General features: G+C 33.6%; 1 protein-coding gene across 1 annotated transcript; it reads right to left on the bottom strand.

The window, feature by feature from the left end:
- Positions 1 to 1,168: 1,168 nt before the first annotated feature.
- LOC134857531 (cytochrome P450 2J4-like) lies at positions 1,169 to 4,614 on the bottom strand. Its single transcript, XM_063873738.1, has 4 exons — positions 4,538 to 4,614; positions 4,117 to 4,297; positions 1,778 to 2,213; positions 1,169 to 1,287 (listed from the first exon to the last, which is right to left on the bottom strand). Exons 1-4 carry the CDS (start codon positions 4,612 to 4,614, stop codon positions 1,169 to 1,171), a joined length of 813 nt encoding a protein of 270 aa, XP_063729808.1.
- Positions 4,615 to 19,176: the final 14,562 nt, after the last annotated feature.

Here is a 19,176-nt window from a genome sequence, read left to right as displayed (position 1 = left end):
AAGCAGAAGCTGAACAACAACTGGACTTGCCAAGAAAAGGTTGACTAAAAAACTTGGATTATTCAGCATCTATTTTTTACCCAATTAATTTATTTTAGTATGTAGAATTGGTGATTCTACTGTATTACATGCTATGGTAACCTGAGCGTAAGATTGATTCGTCGTTAAGTTAAGTAGTAGAGCAAACAAAGGGCAAAATTCAAAATAGTTCAATCTTTGAAGATATCGTCCCTCCTAAGCCAGAAAAAAAAACAAATTTTGACAAAATCAGCGAACCCTCCCCCCCCCCCCCCCCCCCCCTTCCAAAAAAAAAAAAACAAAAAACCGAAACTAAGAAAGCTAATGTTATGAAATTCAGAGGAGCGATGCGATACTAGAGATGATTTGACCCGGGCATACAAAAAACGGGAACCCTCAGACCCTCGGGGGGCAAGTGATAACGGTCCCTGGAAGTGAAAATGACCTTATCAGAACTCGGTAACTAGCGGCGGTATTGGGCTCAAATTTTAGTTTGTTGTAGGCCTAGTTGAGGGAAGCTTGAGTTTGGAACCCCAGACCCCTAAGACCCCCACTTCGGGTTTATGCCCTATACTAGAGATGATATGACCCGGGCATACAAAAAACGGGACCCCTCAGACCCTCGGGGGGCAAGTGATAACGGTCCCCGGAAGTGAAAATGGCCCTATCAGATTTCGGAAACTAGCGGCGGTATTAGGCTCAAATTTTATTATGTTGTAGGCCTAGTTGAGGGAAGCTTCGAGTTAAGTTTCAAAATGTTTCAGCTGAGCTATGGTGTAATGGTGCTGATTTATATTTGGAACAATAAGTGTATTGCTCAACAGTTTCATTGGTTACACTGACTTTAATAATTCAATTTTCAAAAGCATTTATTCGACTATCTGTTTTTAACACAAACCAATGTTACTATGGTTACAAAATGTGTCACAAATCAATGTTACACTGGAGTTTTCTGGTACAAAATCTAAAAGTGGTCAAAACTCTGAGTAAATAATGCAATTTAATTGAGTTCATATCTTCCGGATTTGACATCCTTTATATTTCACTTTCAGTCGCGTGGTTCCGCATTCACTTCATAGCACTCCGGCTCCTTCACGAATCCAACATTTGGGGCCATATTTGGTAGCTTTCCCCCTGCAGGGGTGACTCTTTACTTCCTTAATATGTTAGCGAATACCAGAAACAGTTCCATCTTGGCGATGTTTTTGCCCGGACAAGCTCTGGTTCCCACTGGGAACGGCATCAGGTACATGTTCTTTTCGAATTTACCTGAAGGTTAATCAAAATTTAAGCTGATTCTTAAGAGTTATCTTGTTAAAATTTCATAGTTCTCGAATAATTTGTACCGCAGTAACTGAAAGCCAGCATCATCCCAAAAAACAGCAAAAAATTCTAACTTTCAAAATATTCTGAAAAAAGTTCCGATGCAAAAATTTCAGGCAAAAATGTCTCAAAAACCATATAATGTGTGAAAAAAAAGATTTTAGAAAAACTACAAGAGTTTCTAGAACCAACTTAATTAGTGAAAAATGATCTTGAAAAAATGTTATGTCTTTTCTTTCAATATTCTGGAATGAAAACTTTAATATATTTTGGGTGCTTAAATTTCGCTACTATCCTTCGTCGTCAAGGAAACTTTCGGGGTTGAAATCATCAGGAAACTTTCACAGTTTCGGGTTGTGATAGATGGGCGACAAGTTCGGCATCATTCGGGTTCCTTTCGGGATTCGAAATCCGTGAAAATCCTCGACCGTCTCACTCGCTGTGTGATCGATTGTGCTGGAAAGCACGGGTGTTACACGCTGCACTTCTTGAATTGTCGCACACGTGAAGTCACAGGTGTTTAAACCACTCAAAGGTATTATTTGTGACTTATCTGGAAACTCAGCTTTCAGATCCTCGTAGATTTTATCCTGGATATCTGGATGATGCATCATAAGCAATATGGCCCATGAAAGGGTCATAGTTGTCGTCTCCTGTCCGGCCATGAACATATCAGTGAGAATGAATGGGGTATCGTGTTCTGGAAATGGGTACGCTTCATTTTTATATTGCATCAAGTCGCTCCATATATAGTCGGCAACGCAGATCGGTTCTTCGGTCAGAAACTCTTTCTTGTCTTTCGGCTTCCGAGCCTCGAAGAATTCTTTCATCTCTTTGATAAAACCAAATCGCAGCTCTTTCAGCTCTTTAGCCTGAAAACATTAGTGTAGAAATATCAAGAGTAAATGAACCACCCGAAGTTTAATCCAACCGAAAAAGCCCAGCCGAAAAGTTACATCATATGAATGATTTTGCATATTTTTTGTAACTCTTACATAATTGTTTTCATAACTATTATATTACACCTAGGTATTTTTTGGCCGGTTGGTATTTCGGCTGGTTTAATTTTCGGTCGCCATACTAAAAACTATGACGGCAATCAGGGGCGAATTTAGGAAGGGGGCGGGGGGGGCGGACGCCCCCCCCCCCCCTCAGGGATTCGACCCCCTGCCGACCCAAAGGATCCCCCTTTGATACTTTTTCAGAAATACATTTTTGGCCAACCGACCCTAAATTTTTTCTAAAGGCGCATTTGGCGCCAATATATACTAACTTTGAGGGGGAGCGCGCGGCAAAAAAAAATCAATTTGGTCGACCTAAAAAAAAGGTCGTCAAAGTTTTCGAATTTTTTTTTTTGAAAATCCCCCCCCCCCTCGAGAAAATCCTAGATCCGCCCCCGACGGCAAATTAATGTCGAAGCTGGCTCTGATCATTCTTAATACAGAATTTTCTGTTAATGCAGTATTTTGAGCTAATAATTAAATTTTTTATTATTTTTTTATCTGTCGAGATTCGCTGCTATGATTTTGCAGCTGTTTCTCGGAAAATGAAAAATAAAATTGAGCAAAACTGAGCAGACAAATGTTCGATTTCCACTCACCCCCGCCATCAAAAAATTGAATATTTCCCATTATAGCCCCTCGACTAAAAACTAGAAAAAAAAATTTCTAGCTTCCCTAACTGTGATTTTGCCAAAACGTGGAAGGGATATGATTTGTTGGGGGTGGGGGATAGGAGGAGGTGGAGTTTGGGATGGAAAGAATCGAAAAGTTATGTTAACATCAACACATTAAAAATATGAGTGAACAAACCTGTGCCAAGTGTCTGCTTATCCAGTAGGGTAGCACCCATATAAGGAGGGTGGGGTTGAACAAATGCAACACTCTGTTCAGTCTCAGATGTGCCTGACGAAGTGGGGGTCATCGAACTGATTGGAAATGTCGAACAGCAGTTTCATGATCACATTGTTTGTAGGCATTGCCATAACTCCCTTCAAAGAAACAACAACGATAGTCGATTGCTGTCCAAGAAGCATGACAAAATCGAAAAATGAAAAAATCAAGAAGCATGAAAAAATCAAAAAATGCAAAAAATCAAGAAGCATGAAAAAATCAAAAAATGCAAAAAATCATGAAGCTTGAAAAAATCAAAAAACGCAAAAAATCAAGAAGCATGAAAAAATCAAAAAAATCAAAAAAAAGCAAAAAAAATCATGAAGCTTGAAAAAATCAAAAAACGCAAAAAATCAAGAAGCATGAAAAAATCAAAAAAAGCAAAAAATCAAGAAGCATGAAAAAATCAAAAAATGAAAAAAGCAAAATTTTTTCCGTTTGAAATTTTCGATTTGATATTGCGGTCGCGCCATTTACACTGGTATCTTCCAAACGGTAAAATAATTTAAATTTTTTTTTTCATTTTTTGAAAACTGTACAAAATTTTGAGCGGAATTTCAAGTCATGATGCAGAAAAATTGAAAAAATCCATTAGTTTTGACCACAATTTCATGAAGGATATTATGGAGAAAAAATAGCTTAAAGAGAAAACACTTTCAGCGCACCCAACTGGTGTGTTTCAAATTAGATACATAAATTAAATGCCAAATTTGATGAATACAGAACACTGGACTACGTGAGCAAAAGATAGTCATCATTTCTAAAGTTAGTAAAAATTGGCACAGTTAGTTCGAAATGATCGTAGCTGTTTAGGGTTGTGTGTGTGTGTTGGGGGGGGGGGGGAGGGGGGAGTGGCTGCAGATATTTTTGGGTTGAATCTAGCCTGGAGATAAAGTGGTCTGTTTTCGTGTCTCTGTGTTTCAATGTGCTGCAACATCATCTCAATCTGTTGCTCTATGCCCTGTGCGAACACTGTCTTCCCCACCCCGAAGTGTCTCAGAGTCGTCAACGCCAGTCGTCTCTTTGCCCGACTCACCTCCCCCGACGAGAACGCCACACCATAGCTAAAACACGCAGATTAGATTATATTTTGTTTAAATTCATCTCTATAACGATTTCAATACAAAAAATAGTCATATAATTATTTTATTTTGACAATTTTTGTATTGACAATAAAATGTCGATAACGAAAGTAATTACTATGGATTAAAACAACTTTTCTCCTTAATAATGATATTATTGCGCTCAAAAATACAATCAACATATTGTTTTATTTGATTTACATCATGCAAAAAATAACGAACCCGTTTCCGAGAAACTCGAAGAGACCGAAGATGGCTCGGTTCGTGAATCGGGAGTCGTGCAGCACGTCTCGGATCATCTCATACGAATCAATCCACACGTCCCAGATAATCAGTCCGATAAACTAGAGTGAAATAATCGGACCATGTTTCTTGTGTAATTTCTGCATTTTAGAGGTGAAATTAGAATCGAACGACACATTATGCAGGTTTCCAATAACAGGTAAACAAAAGGGTCCTGGTAGGAGCTTGGAAGGTCTCGACTTTTTCCAGAACAAATAAGTAAAAATGACCAAAACTCCGGCTACTTTGTACTCGTTCATGTCTTGGACTCGTTTTTAAATATAAGAGACCAAAAAAGACAGAATTTGACGTGCGTTGAGTTGTGTTCTTAGGTCTAACTCATAGAGTAATTTCAGATAGGGTACACCGTCTGCTCGTCACGCTATCTTACTTTCGGCCGGAACTTCTTAGTCAAATACCGATCTTAATCTTACTCTTATATCTGCTAGTCTCAATTAGTCTCAATAGATCTAGAGTATACTGGTTTATTGCGAGGTCTCTGAGAGAGGCAACTAAGTTCTAAGTTAAATTCAAAACTCTCTGGTGCTGAAATTACGAGTAATTTCAGCATTTACAAATAAATGGGTTGTTAGTTTGATGGAGTATGATTATTTAGTATTAAATATTTTATAGAGATAAAATATCTAATTTATAACCAATAATAAATTGTAGTTTAGATCTGGTTCCACCCATCCGGGGTTTACAGAGTTTTTGAATCTTTCGTCTTCTATCCGTAATGGATGATGGATGATGATCGTTGGTATTTGGCGAGCATCATTTCTTGTTCCGTTCTTGAAGAAGGAAGCTCCAGGAGGCTAGATTCGTCGATATGAGTTTTGTCATTCAACAATTACTGTGACTGCCAACGAAATCAATCTGATTTTGAACTGGTTTGTTATGATTGTTCGTTCTGCTTCGGCGGAGAACTGACTGTGTTTCGTTCTTATCTGGAAAATGGCGTGACGATTGAGTTTGGAGGGAATGCCTTGTAACTCGGATCTGTACGTATACTTGAACATCGAGGCGGTCATTGGTCTGATTCATTGAAGTACTTTTCTGCGAAGTCAAGTCGTACTTCAAATCCCTTTGAGTTGTGATTGTGATCGGCATATCGGTTATGTTAAGCCATTCTGTAGATTGAATGTGAGGGGGTCGTCTAGTTTCTTGATGCTCGTCTTTGTGGTCGTGTATGATCTATATACTGCATTATATGATTTACATTTTATAAAATTTTTGTTATTTCGGTTTTTTAGCTATGGTTTCTTTTAGTTGTTATCGCAAAAGCTTTTAATTTTAGTTCTGTTATTTTTAAGAGTTACTCACCCTTGAGTACTTCTTGTCAAAAATAGGGAGTGGGTCACAAAGCGTGTTTCTATCACGGTGGGTTAGGCCGGCTATTAAGCATGCTCAGGACGTCCTCTTCTGGTGGGTTAGGCCAAGAGTGAGGGTATGATTACATGCTGGTTTTTTATGGGGTCCTGTTTTGTGTTAAGATTTTATGTTATATTGTTACTGGTTTTTTCCTTTTGTTGATTTGGTTGTGTCCTTTTCTTAAAAATCAAATTGTTTGGTTTGGGTTTGTCTTGCGACTTTTTGGTGTTTTACTTTTTTTAGACTTGTCAATAGTCTTCAAAAGAAAAAACAATCCAGTTCTTAAGCTGGTTTAATCCGGTTTTGGTACCGTGGGTTTTCTTCTCTTAGTCATGCTGTTAGTTTGTGGTTTACGGTGTTTAGTAAGCTGCGTTGGTTAGTTTGGGTTATTTTATAATTCCTTTCAAACCGGGTTAAGAGAAATTTGAAAACTTGTTATCGCATGTTTGAGTTGTTGTAAGTGAAAGTTAAAATTTGAATTCATTATTTAAAACAACTGGTCGTGGGCGAGCTGTGCGAGTTTGGATAGAATTCTTGTGCGAGTGAATATAAAGAAGTGATATAAAAGGTTAGTACTGCTCTCTTCTTGGAAAAATTTATTACTTAAATGTTGAATTTTACTGCTTTTTGAATTATTAATTGATTTTCATTGTATTTAAATTTACTACATTGGGGAAAATAATTTATAGATTAATTTACTACTGAGAGGAAGCAATTTTACTGCATCATTCAGTGCGGTTTTTTAAGAAAAATTTATAATTTGTAAAAGAGTTCTGTATTTTTATTTGTTTTTTCTAGTTTGTAGATGATCGTGATTTGAACGCTAAAGAAAAAAAACATTTTATAAAGAATGGTTAGTTGTATTTTAAATTAGTTAGTTTTGAATTATTCAATTCATATTCACCTAGTCGTCAGGAAAGAAGCCATGAGGGTAAACATCGTGAATGACATCAGATGTGGTATGCGGTAGTTGCTAAAATGCGAATGATACTTTTAGTCTGAAGCAGTCGCCAAAGCGATTGGAGTTCCTTTATGATTTTTAGTTTGTCAGTGCCAATGTAAAATTCATAAGGTGTGTTTTGGATTAGATTGTAAAGTTTGTGATTGTAATTAGTGTTGTGGATAAATTCTAATTGGTATTTCTATCGATTGAATGTATTCATGCGGGACAATGAGTGGTCGGGATTCTTCTACTTTGAAGGTTTTAGTGAGGGGACAGAATATATACATTTGCGTGATGGGGTCATAATTACGAAGGATGCCTTGAAGGTTGGTATTTTTAATACAATATGTGAAATTAAGAAAAAACAATGATGTGTATTTGGAGTTAATGAATTGAAATCGATGATGGGGTTGTTGTGATGATTTGTGTAAGTTGAAATGATTTTGTATGAATCGATGATAAGTGTAGGTGTGTGTCTGTTTAGTTCTTAACATGATGTCGTGTGAACAGTGCAAATCAGGTTCTTTGGGTGTAAGGAAATGAAAGGTTAGTGAAAAAGTTTCAAATTTGTCATAAAATGATTCGTAAGCTTGGATGTCAGATAGTGCTTCTGAAATAATTTGATCGTGTTTTTTGTCTAGTATGCTAAGTGTGAATAAATAAGGGGTTTTAAAAAAGAATTTTTCGGTTAATTGTGGGTTAGCGAATTGATAGTCGTCAAGAAATTGATCTTGGTTAGGTCTGATGATATTGTGATTATAATAATCGATTGAGTATTCGTTATCTCGAGGTGCCGTGAATGTTATCTCGAGGTGCCGCAATATGGTACGCATTCAGTGGATGCTGGGGGTTAAAAAGATTTTCTCGAATTTGTTCTGATGTGGGAGTTGAACCTAAATAATCTGATGGAATTTTTGAAGTGCTTTGTTGTGAAGCAAGTGGAGGAGTTTCTGGTAATGTGCTACTAGAATAGTCTGAGGGTGTTGATGTCGGTGATTGAGGTATATTAAAATGAACTCTGGGGTTTGAAAATTTTTGTTTTGTCTTGGATGTATGATTTGTCTATTTATTTCAAGTGTATTTTGGTTTTGACTAATATGTCTTACTCTATTAAGATATTGTTGTAGAGTGGGATATAGATTATATGTCGGTTCTTATTGTGGTTTGCTCAAAGGTGCTTGGCGAACAACTGTTTCTAATGGTTCAGATAATCGTGCGTATCTTTCTTCAAATGTGTATGGATTGTCTTGAAAAGAAATGCGGGTTGATGATTGGGGGTTAGGGGTAGTTGTTGGTGTTATTGGGTTTTCTTGGGAGGTTGTTGGTGGGGACTGTTGTGGTGGTGGTTGATTAGCAATTTTGAATAAATGTTTGGGTTTTCATTTTTTTATAAAGAAAATTTTTGTTTACTATAGTATTCTTCAATGCAAAAAATTAAAAGGATGGTTGCTAAAGCGAAAGTGATGACTGCCTTTTTTATACCTTTGCACATTGTCATTATAAGGGATGTTAAAAATGTGAGAAAAATTATGAATAGTAGAAAAATATCAGTTCTACTGAAGATGGTTCGAAACATTTAAATAGACTTGAAATTATCGTACCTGTGGAGGTTATCAAGGATTTTGGAAAGTTGGAAAAATATTTTGAAGAGGGAACAAAAAATTAAAAAAGGTTGCAAGAAATTATTAAAAGAATTATTAATGATTTAAAAGTTTCAGCTAAAAATATTTTACAAAAAAATAAGAACATTAGAAAATTTTATGATAAGGTTCAAAAATATCTGTTTAAAGTTATTGACTGTCGCGGAAAGAAGCATTTAAGAAATGATTCGTTTCGACGAATCTTTTTTAAGTTTTTGGGGCTAATTTGAAGTGTGGTCGGATTATTTATTGACTTTTTGACATGTGGGTTGGGTTTTGTCAAATGTTGTTGAGGGGTTATTTTATGATGCTCGAGAGGTCTTCTTGGTTTTGTTTTTATTTTTTGGATAATTGGGGGCATCCAGGAAATATTTGTACTTTAGGCTAAATGATCAGGTGTTTTTTTGCTCCTTAGGCTAATTTACTATTTTTGGTTGGGGAGTTTTTGAGGTCTGAGTTGGGAAAACATTGTTGATCTTTGTATTACTTGATAGATGAGGGTTGTATTATTGAAATAGTGTTTATTTAAGTTGTCAATCTTTAGCAGGTTGCTTATTTTTGACCTGGAGGTCTTGAAGTTATTGTTATAGTTATGCCTGGGGATTAATATCTATCGGCTAATAAAGTCGTGTTGGTGTCAATAAGGTGATGAATTATAGTGATTTATATTGGCTGATTTCAAACTAGTATTGTTCAAATGTGTTTTCAGCAAGTTATTACGAAAAACTCAAAATGATTAAAAATTGGAAATATTGATTAAAATTGAAGTTGTTTTTCAAATTCAACTTTCTTGAATGTTTTAGATTGTGGAAGGAATGTTTTATAATTTTTTCGTGGCTGACTTCTAAGTCGTGATGATTCTCTATGTTCAGATTTCTCTTTCTGATCCTGTGAGAAAATCGTTTCTGTTATTTTTTTTATTTTTTTCTTTCTTTTTGAGGTATGGTTGTTTCTGGTGTATGAGATGTTTGGGGGGCTACACTTTTTGTTGGATTGGTTTTTGATTCTTGTTTTTATCGATGTTTTGATTTTGTTCAGTTTCTGGATTGTTTTGAACAATTTTCAAAACTGTGAAAGAATATATTTGAGTTAATTCACGAAGTGCATATTCTTTTGGATAATAAGGTAAAAGACTGTTGCGATGTTGAACAATTTCTTTTTTACTGGAGTCAGTAAGTTTGTATGGTACTTCAGTGGGTTTATTAATTAATTGATATGGTCCTTTTTGGAGTGGTTGTAATTTTTTCGAGATTCTTTTTTGTGTAGTGAAGTTTGGAATTAAAATAAATGTTTCGATCTTTAAATCTGTTGCTGGTGTAAAGCGTGAATCAATTTGGTTACTTTTTTTTGTTTTCTAACAATTTCTTTTTTCTACTTTTTTGGTATATTCATTGTGTTTTTTATCTCTGTTTAAACTCCATTCGGTATGTGTGCATGAAGCTAATTTCAAAACTTGTGGATGATGAAAGTGATCTTTATCATGTGTCTGTAATGGTAGATTGTAACATATTGAGTCTTTTACGATTGACAATAACCTTATGCGTTTTTGTGAGCATTTGCTGTGAACATAATTGGTTTTCGTGGTTTTTGAATAAATACTATTTCATATGGTGACATTCCTAATGTTGTTGTGATTTCTGAATTATAAGATAAAGGGAATAATTTTACATCTGCCGACCATTCGGTATATCGTGTATCATTTCCGTTAACGATATATCTAAGATATTATTGTAATGAACGGTTCATACCTTCAACTAATCCGTTTGTCCAAGGTGCATGAGATATTATATAAATGACATAGTGTGATAATTTCGTTATTAATGAATTCAGTGCCGTTGTCTGTGACTAGTATTTCGGGTAATCCGAATTTAGCTATCCAGTGTTCGTAAAGTGTTGTGTAAGCATAATAAGCATTACAGTATCGTACTGGGTTGAGTGCTACGTAGTGTGTAAATGCATCAACAATTACCATAAAATAAGAACTTCCTTCAGAGGATGGTGAAATTGGTCCTTTAGTGTCAAATGAAATTCTATGGTTAAAATAAAAACTTTGTCCTTTAAAATCTTGTTTTTGTGCTATTTGCAATTGATTTGGATAAGGTTTGTTCAATTGACAGATTATACAATCATTGCATAATACTTTTATTCAAATTGGAGCATTTGGAAAGTAAAAATTTTGTGTAAAGTTTGAGTATGTCTTTTCTGATCCTGAGTGTCTTTTATTATTCAGTGTATATGATGTATTGAATGCTATTAACATCATACTTAAAGGGAGACAAGGTACTTTAAAATCAGGTGTTTGATATTCTGAAAGATCTGTGTTTTCAATTATAGTAGTATTATTAAATTTTCTAAAGAATCGGAGGAGTGTTTTGTTTCCTAATATTGTTGCATCAGCTTTTGCTGGCTTTGTTTTATATTTGTGCCATGATTTGAGTTGTCTAATAACAGGGTCAAAATTTTGGTATTTTTGTAATAATTCTAGTGTAACTTTTTCTGTTGTTGGTAGAAAATTTTTTTTCTACTTCCTGTTTTGCTAGGGGTATCGTGTCAAGTGGGTCATGAAGATTAAAAACTTGAATTTTTGTATATTTTGAATCATTTGGTGATGGTCCTGATAAATTTTTGGTATCAGTTAAACTTTCTTTTTCTATCAAAGGAAAATTATCATTTTTTTGTGGTTGCTGTTTAATTCGTTTTTGTTGAGTATTATTTTTGATGCAATGTGAATAAGGAATTGGCTTAAATATGTACCTAGTAAATCAACTTCATAGTGGTTATTTTGACAATCTAAATAAACTGGAAAACTTTGTAGATTGTTTATTTGTGATTAGTCTATGACCATTTTTTTTTTGCATATTTACATTCTAATCGTGGCGAGGTTTCATCTTTTGCGAGAGAGAATTTAATGTTTTGTGGTATTTCAACGGTAGTTTTTCGTGTAAGTAGTTCAGGTGGTGTATTTCTACTTAGAGTATCTGGTAATGCAAGGTTTTTGCCTGCTGTCCAGAATATATGTAAGTTTGGAAATTTCATTAGAATTAATTGAAATCTATAAACTCTATGGTTTGGATATGTTTTTTGAGTAAAAAGAAATATAATAAGTTGTGATCTGTGAATAAAACTGCTGGATGTTTTGATCCAAATATCAAAAATTCATTTTCTGTAAGAGCATATATTATAACTGTGCATTCACTCATAAGGGTAGAGAATCGTAGTTCGGCTTGTGTGAATAAGCGAGAATTTGCTGATATGAGATTCATTTTAATCGTTCCATTGTGTTATTGTAACAATGCTGCGCCGATGCCAAAATTCGAAGCATGGCACATTGCATAAAATGGCTGATTAGGATCTGGAATTACATTTGATTTTTGTTCTGTGAGAAGTTGTTTGATTTCTTCAAATCTTGTTTGGTGTCCTGTTGTCCATTCAAAGTTGTTTTGTTGTCTAAGAATGTTATAGAATGATCTTGAATATAATTGCATTTTATATTCATATTTACTTTAAAAAATTAACATTTCAAGGAATTCTTGGATTTTCTGTTTGTTTGGGGATGGCTGGAATTTTTGAATTGCATCTATGCGTGATTTTAATGGAGTTATAGTGTTTTTCTTGATAATGTGTCCAAGAGATTTTACACGTTTTAAGAAAAAATGTGATTTGTCCGGGGCTGCTTCCATGTTTTCTTTTTTTAGTATTTGATGGTACTGTTCTAAAACTGTAAACATTTCATCTTTGGGTTGAGATTGCATGAAAACATCGCCTAAGTATGTTATTGCATTTTTCTTGAGAATAAGTGGTCCAAAAATTTTACTCATAAATGCTGAAAAAGCTGCTGGTCCTATGGATGTTCATAGAATCATCTATTGAATTCGTATTGTTGATTTCCAATTACAAACTGTGTCAATTGTCGTGATTGTTCGCTTAATGGCATTTGATTAATTGCACTATTCATATCTGCGGTTGTGAAACATTCACCATTTATTTTCGAATTTATTTAGAATTACTTAAATGGGTTCAGTAGGCCAATTACATTTAGATTCATCAATGAGTGAATTGAGATATCTAGCGTCTAGAACTAATTTTAGTAGTTCTCCTTTAGCTAGGATGATAACTGGGTTGATAAAGGTGTTTCCTTTTGGTTGTTCTTCTTTATTTACTGGAGATATGACTTCATATTGTTCTAAAATGTCAAGTAATCTATTGACTTAATCATGTAGGTGAATTGGTACTTTACTTGCTCTTTGTTTTTTGAAAACTGCGTCAGATTTCTAAGGTAGATGTAATGGCGAACTTACTTTTCCAACGTCAAATTTAGATGAAGCATAAACTGTTGGGTATTTTAATAGTAAATCGGCTAACTTTTCAAATTCATTCTGAGTTATCTGAGAGTGTTGAAAATTGAACATTGTCAGGAATTTCTGTTGTTCTACTGTTTAATGGGATATTTTAAATGTTGGTTTAAAAAAACGTGTTTTTGTGACATAGTCTGTTTTTTTTTTCTCATTGCTTATTATATTAATTGTTGATAATTCTTCGTCAAGAATTGTTGATTGACATATATGTAATAGTTGTAATAAGTTATTGGCTCTATATGCTACTTCTTTTGTGGGAGAAGTTGTAGCCTTTATTTCACAATATCCTAAGAGTCCTAAAAGTAATGTTATTTGGTACGGTGAATTGTTGTATACATGTAGAGAAAAAATATCAGAGTTTGAATCTTTCATGTATTTTATGGATGAGATTGTTACTCGAAAAAATTTATGAATTGGCCTAAATTCAAGGTCAGACATAAAGAGGTGTTGTTTATTTTATTCTTTATCATATTGGTGAGCTTGTTTGAAAGAGAAATTATATACTGTTCCTGATAGTGGTTTCAAGAATTTCCGTTCTTGATTGTATATGGGGTAAAATTTAGAGAAAAATGGTGGTTGTTTGTTTATTCATTGAAAAAATGTTATAGCTGTGTTTTTATTTCTTGTGTATTTATCCTTTATATGAATTGTACTATTTAAAATATTTATCGTTGGTATATATTTAGTTATAAATGGTATTCCAATAATGTTTCGTTATATATCCGCGATGTGGAATGTTTGTTTAATTGGTTTGTTTAAGAGTTTACTTTGTTCCATTGTTTTGGTGAGAACAAGCAAAAGTTGGATTTTTCCGTAGTTTGCTAATGCTGAGCCTTGTGCTGTTGCTTGTGTACTGGTTGTTATCAAGGGTTTTAATTTTAGATATAGAATTTGGGAACGTTAATAAAATTTGATTCTGCTCCTGAGTCGATTAAAAAATCTATTTCAATGTCTGGTGGTTGAATTTCTTTACTTTTTGGCTTTCTAAAAGAAATGGAATTGTCCAAATTTTTTCTTTTCTTGTTTCTTTTTGCACGTTCTGATAAAAATGACATGTACTTGAACAGGGTATTTGATCTTTTTCAGTTTTGGTTATTGTGTTGATTTCGTTTACTTTTTGTACTATTGGTATCTCATTACTTGTAGGTCTATTGTAATAATCTAGAAGAATTTGCAATAGATATGTGAATGAAAAGGTTGTTCACATATAACAGGTTCATAGTCATTTTCTACTTTAATCATGTTACCTTGATTTTCTAATTTGCGAGTTATCTCGTGATCTATTTTGATAAAAGTTGTAGTTAGGTCTTTGATAATTTGATCTGTTGTTTGAATTTTTTCTTGATCTGTTGTTTTGATATCGCTGATTTCGACTATTTGAGTAGCTTCTATTCCTATTGTTGGAATAATTCCTGTTTCTATTGTATGATGAGTTTCGTGGTCTATCATTTGAATAGTGTCTGTTTCTAGAGTTTGAGTGAGAACAGGTATCAACGAATATTCTGGTTAGTTTGAATTTGATCGAGAATAGTTGTTTCGATACTGATTGTTTTGACTATTTGATCGACTATATCTATTTTTTGAGAAATTACTTGAGTTTCTTTGTTCTGGCGATCTGCCTCTATAATTAGCATTATAAGGTGATTGGTTTCTCGAATAATTTGAATTATTTGGAAGTGGTTTTTCAGAACTATTATTACTATGAATGTTTTTATTTGATAAATTTTGGTCTTTATTCATGTATTGATAAAATGATTTGTTTGTTTTTTTGTACTTTTGTGGTTTATTTTAGTTATCTTTCTGTTTTGTCGACATTCGGCAATACTGTGTCGGTATTTTCGGCAATAGTTACACCATTTTTTGAAAGATGGTTTACCTTTAAAATTTGGGTTTTTCTCGTATATGTTCAAAATGACAGTGATTTTTTTGGAAAAATCTACGTCTGAATTGTGAGTGTTTTTAATTTGTGTAGTATTTGTTTGGATTATATTAACGTATTGTACTTTAAGATTCTCTGTTTCTTCGAGTTTCATAGTAATTGCACCTTGCTCTAATTTATCAACTAGTTTCCTAAAATCTCAATCTGGTTCTCGAAATGAGGAGGGATGTGATGCTCTCTTTTTAATTGCTATTTTATTAATTGGGGTGTTAGAGTCATCATTAAAATTTCTGTCATTTTTGTATTTTTGTAATCATGAGTGTTTAGTGAATATGCTTTTCAAACGATTGTTTCAATTCTTCTTGCTAATTGTTTGATTGTTTCTTTGGGTATTCTACGAATGTCATTACAAAAAATTCTTTGATGCTGTTTGTTTCTTTTAGAATCAAACAGTTTTGAAAATTCTTGTGTGAATCTTTTCCAATCTGATTTTATATCAATTGGTAAAACTGAAAACCATTTTTGAGCTGCGTCATCAAGCGTGGTTTGTATTAGCGCTGTGCGTCTATGTATCCAATTTTGATGAAGTGTTGTATTTCATGTTGCTGTAAATAATATGGTAGCGGAATTTCATTTTGCGTTTGTGTTGGTTGATATGAATATGTACTGACAGGGTTTTGTATCTGTACTGGTTGATAGGCTTGTGTACTATTTGGGTTTTGCATTTGCAATGGTTGATGAGTTTTTGTACTAGCTGAGTTATGTGGGTAAAAATCTGTATTTTGAGATGCTATATTTGGTCAAGGTTGTTGTACACAGTATTCCTGTGTATATGGTGCAAAAATATCTGCGTGATAGTAGTCATCATAATCTGATGATAAATAGTTAGGTGTGTAATAAGGATTTTGCTGTCTGTTTCTGTTTTGTTGAAAAAATGGGTAATTTTCACTCTTAAATTGTGGGTAGTCATGGAAATTTACTGAATTTGATGACGTTTGTGGAAAATTTGATTTTTGTAGTAATAAATGATTTGCGTGTTTGTCCGGGAGGGTTTAGTTGTTTGCGATCGGCTGACATAATTATAATTGTATTCCGGGAAATTATTTCTAGTGAATGTTTTTCGTTTTTGCGATGGTTTCTTCATTGATCTATATGTTTGATAATCCATTTGTGAATATTTTCAAACAACGGAAGGTTTAACCGTGGATATTAATGTTACGTGTGGTAATGTTGGATTGTTGGGTCTTGGCGTTGTAAGGCTTGGGTGTATTGGTGAATTACTTTGTTGTGTTGTTTTGGCTATTGTTTCAAGTATTTCTTCATTTACAATATGTGATGGTGCTTGACTAGCTGATTGGATTTATTTTCATTTAAATTTTCCTGTTGCATAATGGTTAAATTTAGGCTATTGTTTCCTATTCTATCGGGTAGAAATGAGTTATAGCTTAAAGATGTTGAATCTATTGTTAATGGAATTACTTTTACATAATCTTTGTGAATAGAAATTGTGTTAATTGCTTGACTTGAGATGTCTATTGGTATGTTGAAAAATAGTGGGTGAGACCATTCGGGGTCCCAAACATAGTCTGATTGTTCTGCTAAAGCAGTGTCATCGTTTATACTTTGGGGATTTAAAATTTTTTCTTGCTGATGAAATTAAATCGATATTTTGTGTAAAAAAAATCAATAATAAACCATGCTAAGGTTTTTTGTAAATCCTGTTTAACATTTTGAGAAGCTTGATTGCTTGATAAATTTTCACGGATTTCATTTAAAAATTCTGAAAAAGCTGCAATTTATCTTCTTACAGTCGTGTGTTTAGATGTTTGAACTGGTGAAGAACTTTGGGTGTCTAATTTTTTCTTGTATAGATAAATAACTATATATTATTGAGAATACATCATTAGTAAATAGTGAATTTGCTCTCTGTGAGTTTTGATGTTGTTTTGATGTTTGTATTGTATCTGTCCTCTATCATCAGTTAGTGAATTGATAAGAAATGGGAGGACAGAGTTTTCGTCTTGACTTTCTTCACTTTGGTCCATTTCTGTGTTTGACGACTGGTAATTCGTAATGTTCAATGTGTTTGATTGGTTGATTCCAACTGTATAGACGTACTGGTTTGTTTTTGTATGTCTTTTTAATTCTTCGTTTTCCTTGTATTGATGAATGTGATGTAGTTTCTGAGTCCGAAAATTAAAATTGATCATTGACTGGATAGTTTTTATTTACGGAGTCTTTTAATTTGTAAAGTTTATCTAAGTTACTGGTATCTGATTCGGAGAACGCGTTTCTTCGCTTTGAAAATCTTTTTCGTGTAATTTTTCTTTTTTTACTTATAACTTTTCTTTTTTATTGTTTGTCGTTTTGTTCAAATATATCCTATTGTTTGTTTGTGTAGAGTGATTACAAGATTATATGTTTCGTTGTTTATTTCACAATTGTGTAGTACGATTGTTTGTTTTTTTTTCCTAAATTAGGTTTGACATAAGGTTTAGGATGATGAATGCGAGGTTGTTATTCGTCATTTTTAATATCCTAAACTGTTAGTCCTTACAATTGTTTGTGGTTAGCCTAACTTGGGTCTTGTATTCAGGGTTGGAGAGAAAAGTAAAAATCGATTCCGGAGAATGATTGTTACTTTCTCGTGGCTAGTCTAAGTTAAGATGTTAACTTACCTAATCTTACTTAGGGGTAGTGATTGTGTTCAAGGGTTGGAGAATAGTAAATCGATCCAAAAGGCTCAGGTATAATTACAACGCAATTAGTTCGTTAGATACTATTTTAAACTTACCAAGTTTAAGTATTAGCCTCGGTCAGTTAAGAGGAGGGGATCAAGTGAAGGATGAATAAGCGAAGTTCTTCACTGTTTATCCTAATTAGAATGGTTAGATTGGTTGAAAAATTTCGATTAGTCCTGGGTCTGGGAAAGGTCTGGGTAGTGAATCGACGTTTGAGGTCGTTAGACACTTTATTAATTGGGTGGGGGAGAACAACAATATTCTATTTGATCCAAGGATAAGCCTTGATGGTCAGGATATAAATTTAATGATTTAAAATTAATTGAGACAAATGTGAAATAGAGATCTGAGGGAAGCCTTGATGATCTGTTCAATTTAAAATGAATTTAATTTAAATAGAAGTAAAATTTAGAAAAGGCCTTTAGAAAAAACTTTAAGTTTAATTGAAAGAAAAGTTTAGTTTTGGATGATGTTAGTAGCTTATGATTTGCTGTTATGTTTAGGTGATGAAGCTGGAGATGACAAGATGATTTATGTAAATTAACAATTTGTGATAATACTAACTAGTTTTTATAATTTTACATTCAATAAAAAATTTTTATCAAACATCTTTTTTTTTTCAATTTTACTGCAGTTTTGGAGGAAACGATTAGAGGTCTTTTATCAATCGTTATTGTACAATAATAGGTTTAGCGCCTATTATGATCATTGAAGATTTTTCTTCAAGGATTCTTTGTTTGCAAATGAAAATCTAAATTCCTTGCTATCAAAACTCTAAATATGAAAGTTTGTGTTGGCTTTTGCCTTAGGACCATGAAACTTAATGGTAGGTTTCTTTGGAGTCGTATATCGTCTCTTGTCCGAGGTCTTCTTCCAATACGGGGTAGTTTTTGTATTGTTCGGAAGGATGGCTCTGATCTATTGAGTCGTAGAGACATTTCTATTAAATTATTGTCATGTAACATCATTGAAATTGTTTTGTCTAATTCTAATCTTTTTTGTTAGTTCTAAGCTTATTTGTTTTTTTAGGTCTTTTTTGGCACCAGATGAGTTGTGTTCTTAGGTCTAACTCATAGAGTAATTTCAGATAGGTTACACCGTCTGCTCGTCACGCTATCTTATTTTTGGCCGGATAGATTCGTGCAACTTCTTAGTCTAAAACCGATCTTAATCTTACTCTTTTATCTCCTAGTCTCAATTAGTCTCAATAGATCTAGATTATACTGGTTTATTGCGAGTAGGTCTCTGGGAGTGGCAACTAGTTCTAAGTTAAATTCAAAACTCTCTGGTGCTGAAATTACAAGCACTTTCAGCACTTACAAATAAATGGGTTGTTAGTTTGATGGAGTATGATTGGTTAGTATTAAATATATTATAGAGATAAAATATCTAATTTATAACCAATAATAAATTATAGTTTAGATCTGGTTCCATTAAAAAGATATTAATAAACAACAGTTAATGATTTGATCTGAGAAAGTAATCATGATAGTGATAATTATATTTTTAATAATATTCTTATTACTCCCCTCCCTTCTTTCAGGGATTCGACTCCTTCCCTCGACAGGATCTCCCTTTGGTGCTATATTAGCTCATCCATTTTTAGCCGATCGACATTGAAGTTTTTCTAAAGGTGCTTTCGGCGTCAAT

Source organism: Symsagittifera roscoffensis, chromosome 1 (assembly GCF_963678635.1).
Source record: "Symsagittifera roscoffensis chromosome 1, txSymRosc1.1, whole genome shotgun sequence".
NCBI lineage: Eukaryota > Metazoa > Xenacoelomorpha > Acoela > Convolutidae > Symsagittifera > Symsagittifera roscoffensis.
Note: the sequence above shows the minus strand (reverse complement) of the source record. Positions and strands in the feature narration are given on the sequence as shown.

What these genes read in the sequence shown, in the direction of transcription:
- LOC134857531 (XM_063873738.1), bottom strand. Translation starts at nt 4,614, where the DNA reads ATGATCCGAGACGTGCTGCACGACTCCCGATTCACGAACCGAGCCATC. An exon ending in TTCGAGTTTCTCGGAAACGG is followed by an intron (nt 4,298 to 4,537) that starts GTTCGTTATTTT and finishes TGCGTGTTTTAG; the next exon opens with CTATGGTGTGGCGTTCTCGT. An exon ending in CACAATCGATCACACAGCGA is followed by an intron (nt 1,288 to 1,777) that starts GTGAGACGGTCG and finishes ATTAACCTTCAG; the next exon opens with GTAAATTCGAAAAGAACATG.